The sequence below is a fragment of the Sinocyclocheilus grahami genome, unplaced genomic scaffold (genome assembly GCF_001515645.1).
Source record: "Sinocyclocheilus grahami isolate Dianchi unplaced genomic scaffold, SAMN03320097.WGS_v1.1 scaffold48.1, whole genome shotgun sequence".
Classification (NCBI taxonomy): Eukaryota; Metazoa; Chordata; class Actinopteri; order Cypriniformes; family Cyprinidae; genus Sinocyclocheilus; species Sinocyclocheilus grahami.
In genome coordinates, this window is record NW_015505227.1 from 2020120 (window position 1) to 2028646 (window position 8527).

The following is an 8527-nucleotide window of genomic DNA, read 5'->3' on the forward strand; positions in this document are numbered from 1 at the left end:
GCCAGATCCACTGCCCGCTCGCTGGGATCGGAAGCCCGTTCTGTGGCTATTTCCCCCCGGAGAGCGGGCTCGGCGTTTCTCCTGTCTTCCTCCGAGGAGGTTGATGTGGAGAGCGTCGAAGATTCGCCCCCTCAATCTCCACAATATGAGGAGCTAATGGAGGTAGTTACTCATGCAGTTGCCAAGCTGAATATTAAGTGGCCCGCAGAGAAACAGACTGAACCGCAGAAAAGCAAACTCGAAGAACGCTTTCTGCGGACCAAGTCGCTACCTCCACGCCGGAGTCTGCCATTTTTTCCCGATCTCCACACCGAGGTGTCGAGGTTGTGGAAGAAACCATTCTCGGCCCGCTTATTCGTCCCCGCCACTCATTACTATGGAAATGTGGCGGGGTTGAGTGAATGCGGTTACAGAGCGATGCCCCGGGTAGAGCAGACGCTTGCGAGCTATCTGTCACCCGGCGCGCCATCGTCTCTGAAGGCTCTGGTCTTGCCCTCTAAGCCGCTGCGAACCACTTCAGCGCTGGTGGGCAAGGGGTACTCGGCAGCGGGTCAGGCTGGTGCATGTCTGCACACTCTGTCAGTGTTACAGGCGTACCAAGCCGACCTTAGAACTAAGGAGAACCTCTGATTTAGCTCTTTTGCGCCACCAAGGAGACCGCCCGTGCTATTGAGCGGTCCATGGCAGCTCTGGTGGCAGCGGAGAGGCATTTATGGTTGACCCTGTCCGATATGAAAGAGAAGGACAGGGTCTGCCTTATGGATGGCCCGCTTGCACCTTCTGGTCTGTTCGGCGATGCCGTTGATTCCTTCGTCGACAGATACCAGGAGGCTCGTAAACAGGCGGCTGCATTCTAGCGGTTTCTCCCTCGCCGTTCTATAGCTCTGGGGGCTGCTGGGCGGGAGCAGCCCCAGCCGGGTACCAGCTCCTCATTTAGGGAGGTTCAAAAACAGAGCGTTGCCTCTCACATTCCCCCGCAGCGGGACCGAGGACGGCCCTAAGTTGGGGGCTTCTAAGGCGAGGCCCGATCTGAGGGTCGTGCTTCAGTCGAGGAAGCCCTCGAGGAAGCCCTCGACCAAGCGGTCCTGACAGACTTAAGTCCAGGACTGCTGAGGGCGGTCCCTACTGGGGAAGAGCGGGGTACACCGCATTACACGGTGTCCGTCTCTCCTCAGCGCCCTCGGGAAACCGTTCTGCCAACCCTGCCAGTGTTCCAGGGCGCAACGGTTTCCAGCGAAGGTTTCTCTCGGTATTTTCCGCCCGGGAACATAACGGAGCCGAGAGCCTCGCCACCCCTTCGGGGGTCTCTCAAGCAGCTAGCTCGGCGATCTCCTGCTGGTCCGCCGCTTCAGGACACCCAGCTAGCAGCTCCAAATGCACCAGAGGCCAGTCTCAGTTCCCTTAGTAGATTATTTAGCAGCATGGAAACTACTGCCAAATGTATCTCGTTGGGTCCTGCAAACTGTAGAAAGAGGCTATTGCATTCAGTTCGGAGCTCCGCCGCCGCCTTTCAAAGGGGTTTTTTTCATAGTAGTGACCCAAAAGCTGCTGGGTCTGAGATGTGCATGAGACCCCTATAGTGGTGGCTCAAGACCAAGGGGTTCTCCCCGAGGGGAAACCCACTTCGCATGATCAAGGTCACGTGGCGATGCCTACGTGCCTTAGACATGTGGAGGAAACTTTGGTTCTTGTCTCAGGGCCCGGTGCTGGGAGCTCCTTGTCGCCGCATAACGCTAGCGACGGACGCGTCTCTCACCGGTTGGGGAGCAGTCATGAGTGGCCACCCTGCCCGTGGTCTGTGGAGTGGTCGCCATCTCCCGTGGCACATCAATTGCCTGGAGATGCTGGCCGTGTTTCGAGCCCTCAAACACTTTCTTCCAGACCTAAGAGATCGCCATGTGTTGGTGCGTACCGACAACACAACAGTGGTCTTTTATATCAACCACCAGGGAGGTCTACGTTCGCGCCCCTTATACAAGCTGGCGCATCAGATCCTTGTGTGGTCCCAGGGCAAGCTCCTCTCGCTGAGGGCAGTTCATATTCCTGGGCATCTCAATATGGGAGCAGACATCCTGTCGAGGCAGGGGCCGAGGCCCGGGGAATGGATGCTTCACCCTGAGGTGGTGAAGCAGATATGGAGAGTTTTTGGCCAAGCTCAGTTGGACTTGTTTGCGACTCAGACGACATCGCAATGTCCCCTCCAGTTCTCTCTGACTCATCCAGCTCCACTGGGGCTGGATGCTATGGTACAGACTTGGCCGAGGCTTCGTCTGTACGCCTTTCCCCCGATCGCTCTGTTCCCGGGAGTTCTAGAGAGAGTGCGTCGGGACGGGGTCCGTCTATTGCTAGTAGCCCCGTTCTGGGCGAGCCGAGTATGGTTCTCGGACTTTATTTCTCTCCTCGACGGCACTCTATGGGAGATTCCCGTCAGGAGGGATCTCCTCTCACAGGCGGAGGGTATGATCTTTCACCCCCGCCCAGAGTTGTGGAAGCTGTGGGTGTGGCCCCTGAGGGGGCCCAACTCATAGCATCTGGTCTCTCAACTGAGGTTGTTGAAACCATCCTCCAATCTAGAGCTCCCTCAACGGGGAAACTGTACGCCCTGAAGTGGAGGCTCTTCACTTCATGGTGCGGAGACCGCCGGCTTGACCCAGTTAACTGCCCGATTGGTACAGTGCTGGAGTTCTTGCAGGCCTGTTTCTCCGCGGGGTTAACCCACTCCACCCTGAAGGTCTATGTGGCGGCTATTGGGTCCTACCACGCCCCTCTTGATGGTCACTCAGTGGGCAATGACCCCCTGGTTACACGTTTCCTCCGCGGTGTGATGAGGCTGAGGCCTCAGGTACGATCTCGTGTCCCTCCTTAGGACCTCGCTGTGGTGTTAGAAGCTCTCTGTAGGCCACCTTTTGAGCCTATCGAGGAGATATCAGATCATCTTCTTACGTTAAAGACTGTGTTTCTCTTAGCTATATCTTCTCTAAAGAGAGTTGGGGATCTGCAGGCCCTTTCTGTGGCTCCAGTTTTTTTGTCCCTAAGGTCCCCTCCTCTACACCACGGCCTGTCGTACTCCAGGCTTTTTATCCTCCTCCTTTTAGGGAGCCCGACCAGCAGAGGCTTAATTGTATGTGTCCAGTGCGAGCACTGGATGCATACGTCCACAGAACTGCCCTGTGGAGAAAGGCGGACCAACTGCTTGTGTGCTATGGTCCCCCTAAGAGAGGTCATCCTGCTTCCAAGCAGACCCTCAGCCGGTGGATAGTGAATGCCATTACGGTTGCCTATGAGTCCTCTGATTTCCCCTCACCATTGGGGGTCAAGGCTCACTCAACAAGAAGTGTGGCGGCTCAAAGGCCTTTCTCGCAGGAGTTCCTATGCAGGACATTTGCAACGCTGCAGGATGGTCTACACCCCTCACATTCGTCAGGTTCTATGACCTAGATTTGTGAGCCACTCCAGGCCCCTCTGTTCTCTTGCCATAGCTGTGCTCTTCCACATTAGGCAGGGATTTGCGAGTCTGGCGGCGTGGACATCTCGTTCCCCTAGCGTTTCCGACGCAGCTCGAGTTCCTTCCCTCGGGGAACCATGGTTACATACGTAACCTGGGACGTTTTTGTGCAACGGAATGTAGTTTTAAGAGATTTTTAGGTGAGAATGTAGATGCTTAGACTTCAAATATGTGGTTTGTTAAGAAAGATAAAGTCTATTTGAAAATTTTCTTTAACATTTTGGAGATGTGAGCTCCAGGGCGGCAGCTGCCATTCAGCGCTCATGAAACCGCCAAGAGCAGCCTCACCTCGGCCAGATCTTCTGACTCTGATGTCTCAGTAGGGGTTAAACATGAGATATAATTCATTTTGGGTAAATTTAACGGGCAGTCTTTTTGGCTTATTAATCTATTATTTGTTCCAGAGCAAATAGTTTTGGCTGCATTACATTTTACATAACTTTAATGCTGTATATCAGAGTGCCTTTGTACTTTCGACTGAATTGCCTATGACATTTTTTGAGGGCTGTTGCTGTTTATTAAATATTATTATTCAATAAATAATATTTTATATAAATAATAGTAGTATTTAATAATAGTATTTCGAATTGGGAAATGGTGTGTGTATTCGTGATTTTAGTTACATTATTCCGCCAGTAGATGGCAACACAAGACTGTTTTTTATGAGTGAGTCAGACTTTTTTTATATTGAAAGAGACTGAAACAGGGTTGTAAACAAGGAAGCTATTTTTACTTTCAACAACAGCTTGTAAGACGCAGCCAACAAATGTACTGAGCAGCGCTGTCATCGGAAATCACCCTTAACAGATGAAAGGATAGTACAACAAAGATATCGCTTTTCTCAGTGGACATTCAAACTAATGTTTTATGCTGAATATTAGATTGAGTTGATGGATTAATGCTGTATCAAATGCAGGTAATCACACACGCATGTTGTGATGGCCTGGGCCTCGTGCCTACGGCCGAATCACAGCCATGCTGATATACAGCCATATCACACTGCTACTCGTGTGATATTGCTCATATAAAACTAATGTGGATGGCATTGCTTAAATATTTTGTGAGAATTTAATGAGAAATCTTTGTGTTCATAGACTTTGGTATCTGCAGTCTAAGCTTCTTTTTTGTTCCTACAGGTAAGGCAAGCTCACAAAAACAGTCGATTCCCCTAAAGAGCTCCTCACATGAGTCACTTATTTCATGTCTATGTGGATACAGTCAGCTTGTAGGATTTTGAGTGAGCTGAATGCTTTGTAATGTTTTTTGTCTTTCTTGTATTTCGCTGATGTACCCATCCACAGCATTTAAGTAGAACTAAATGATTTGGCAAGCCCAAGAAAGCCAAATAAACCAGTGGCTTTGGATCAAAAGTGAAATTAGAAAACATACTGGATGAAAGAGCAATTGTAAATATGTCATATCATCCATTAAATGTATCACCCCCAGAAAACATCTATAAATTTAAACTAATGGGCTTCAGCTGTGCATCATGGGGCATCACAATGATTTGTTTTACACTTCTCTCATCAAGTATTTTAGAGTTGTTTAATCATCAAACTGCTTTGAACTACTAGAAGAAACTACTGGGAATATAGATGATATTGACAATGACAGTGGAAAGATCATTTATTATTGATTAGAATAGTAAACACACTGCAAACAAAGCAGCAAAACTATTCCTAAATCTTTAGATTTTGACCATTTTGATCTTCTTAGGTCTCTAAATTAATTAGTCTGATTTTATTTACTTGTGACCACAGCATGAAATGTTATATTTAATTAAACACAGTCTGTAAGGCTGTATGTCTGTAATGCGATTTTAAGACCTGTTTAGAAGTTTTACAGTCCCTGAAAGCATCTCAGATTAAATGTCCCTCAAGAAAGGGACATGACACGTCACATTGAGCTTTGATTACTCGCATCGGTGGAATCATTTCTAACTGTGCTTTTTTCCTGAATTCTTCTGCAGCACCGTTGCTGGATGAGAGCTGCCTGACAGTAGAGGCTTCTCTCTCAGACTGGTCAGAGAGGCAGTAAAGAGCTGATCTCAATGGAAAAGAATTCAAAGCCTCTTCCCCCTCCCATTCTCTGCCGTTTAATTTAAGCAATATGTGTCTGAAGTGACACTGAACTTTTCCTTCCTCCCTCTCTTTCTCTCTTCTTCTGGAGAATGTGAGCTTAAAGTCATTTTTACTGTGTTTTGCATTGTATCACATTTATGGTTTTGTCTTCATCTCTCTCTTTCTGTGTGTCTCATCTTTATTTTCCTCTTCAGCAGTGTGGATTTTCCTCGAGGCTTGGTACGTCACACTGCCACGTTATCGGAAAGCCATATTTTCTTGCTTTGTCTCTTGGTTTCTGGATTGCTTCTACTAGCCAGAATCTAAATATGGTCATGATTGGTTAAATGTGTACCATTTGGAGCAATCCTGACCTGTGGAGCTCAGATTTCACCCACAATTCCTTCAATACTAGATTAATGGATTTTTCAAGTCATTTTTCGCTCAAACATTTGGGGTAAATTGTCTGTTTTTAATCACTTTAAGATTTTATTGATCAATTTCAGTATTGAATGAATTTGAATTTTATGCAGAATCTTGTGATTCACACATATTTATAGAGAAATATAGAATATAATGTAAAATATATTTAAATATTCAGAATAATTCTATATGATTTGGAATATTTATTTAGAATGAACACTATATACTTCTTTAGGTTTGTCTAGATTTTTTTTTATTTCTTCTTCTTATTTATTTATTTTCACTGAGCTCGTAGCAATGCATTCTGGGATTTTCTATACATTGAAAGATGTATGCAACTCCAAAACTCGAGGTATCTTAGGTATCTAACTTTTGGAATAGTCTTCACTTTGGGTGTCCGTCTATGATGCCTTAAATTATGCCTACAGTGGCAGCTCACTGGGTTTTAGAACTGAGCGCATATGTTTGTGTGCTTTTGTAAACTCAGTTGCATTTTGAATTGACAGAGAAGAGAAATTTGAGAAAAAGAGAGAGAAAGTGGCAGAGAGAAAGGCTATTCTAAAGGAACAAGGCGTTCCTTACATTTTTGTGGTGTGGTCAGGAGAAGGTCTCCCCATTTTAGACGTAATGTTAAAAACTAAAGTGGAATCTGTTTTTGCAGCTAATGCTTTTCTCTCATGCATTTCATCTCACAGGCTCCTGCTCTCAATCTGTAATGGGCAGAGACTGTTTATTCATGATTGCAGGTCAGGGCAGCGAAATGCAGAAACTAAAGTTGAACTATGGAGTCACGTAATGCCACTCACACGTGACACACAGCACGTAGTAATTTCATCCTCTACCCAAACATTTCGGCCACACGACACTGGGACATTGACAAAGGGCTAGAATCATTTATATAAATAGTTTAATAGATATTGATAATTAGTTATCCGTGTTCACACACGTGTTTGTATTATGTTATGTTATGTTATGTTATAGCATAATTACCTATAAGCAACAAAAATATTTGAATATGTATAGTTTTATGAAATATTACAGCAATTTAACAAGGTTCTTCTTAATTATTCTGAAAGTGACAATTTGTAGGATTCATCCGATTTGAGCCTGTTTTGTTGCGAATAGCTAAGCATATCTGCTATGTTGAAATGCTAAGCACATTTAGTGAACCTAAATTGAATGTATTTTGCTTGACTTTCACTTAGTATATAATTTGCATGCCGGTTTCAGCTAAAACTCATTTTAAGGGTGTAGGCCAAGAAGCCTTTAGCTGTCTTTGATCATGGCCTATAAAGAATAAAAACAAGTCATATGCTGTTGCAGCCAAGAGTGACCGCTTTGTGCCATGTTGCCAATGCTAGGGCTGGTATGTTAGTGCTCAACCCTTGATTGTATGTATTCTGCCATGTGCAGGGTCATCACCCATGGAAAGGAGGAGCTTCAGTCTAATGGAGAAAACTTCTGCATCACAGTCTGAAATTTAAAGCCCTCTGGGGCCGAAAGTTCCTCTGGGAAGAACTACAGGTATGTGATCAGGTTTCTTCAGCAAAATAGAGCAAAACAGACTGATCCTGGACCTGGGTTGAGTGAATAAATGCAGGTAATCGCATTTGTTTATAAACAAAAAGTGTCTGAATATGTTTCAAACTTTTCATCCAAGGTAAAATTAACTGCTATATGGATGGTGTCACTGCACATTTCAAGGGGGAAAAAAAACACCCAGGCCACTGTAGCAGCTGCTAACGTTGACCTTCAAGGGTATGAACTTTGACCCTGGTTTCTATCAAATCCCACCCACTTCTTCTGCTTTATTTTTTCCCCTAGCAGCCGTCTGGTGGCCCTCTTCCCACCATGCCTGGATCTCACATGTGGCTGCAGAGAGGGATGAGATTTATTCTATTCTTTAGCACTGGAGGATCATCTTAGCAACGTCACTCTAAGCACAAACAGATGTGTGTTGAAAATAGGAGGAGGAAAAAATGTATTCAAGTAGACACTTGATTTACTCATATAAATATGAAGGCTACAGGACTTTATGGTCTCTTTCAAAGCACATGCTGAGATTTAGACAATCTCTAAATTTAAGGTCCTATCATGGAGAAGGAAAAGGAACTGTAAACGCTAAATTTTTGTGGTTGAAACCTGCTATTGTCAGCCGCCTGTGAGCCTGGGCTTCAGCCAAGTGAGATGTGGCTCAGAGGAAACTTAGCTCAGAATGCTGCTTCCTGTAAGGCTTCTGCCACAGAGGGCTGGGTGGGGCAATGGGCTGAGTTGTGGGTGGAGTCTATGGCTTTTTACGGGTGGGACATATTCCTAAATGCCCTGACAGATGCTAAATCTTGGAGCAAGTAATTTGACACATTTAAACCAATAACCTTCGCTCTCCTAATTTTTCTTTTTCCTCCCCTTTTCTTTTTCCTTCATCTCTGGCAGGTGTTTTGCATAGGACTTTTATCAAAGTTTATATATATATATATATATATATATATATATATATATATATATATATATGCACACAAAGTGGCACTGAGATGGAGAG

At 45.4% G+C, this 8527-nt stretch overlaps 1 protein-coding gene across 1 annotated transcript in view; it reads left to right on the forward strand.

Annotated features, from left to right (window-relative positions):
* Window positions 1-731: 731 nt before the first annotated feature.
* LOC107582926 (collagen alpha-1(I) chain-like) overlaps window positions 732-8527 on the forward strand; it is a 54714-nt gene continuing 46918 nt past the window's right edge. Inside the window, exon 1 of the mRNA XM_016268951.1 lies at window positions 732-834. Coding sequence (XP_016124437.1) covers window positions 732-834 — 103 coding nt within the window. The remainder of the gene's footprint in view (window positions 835-8527) is intronic.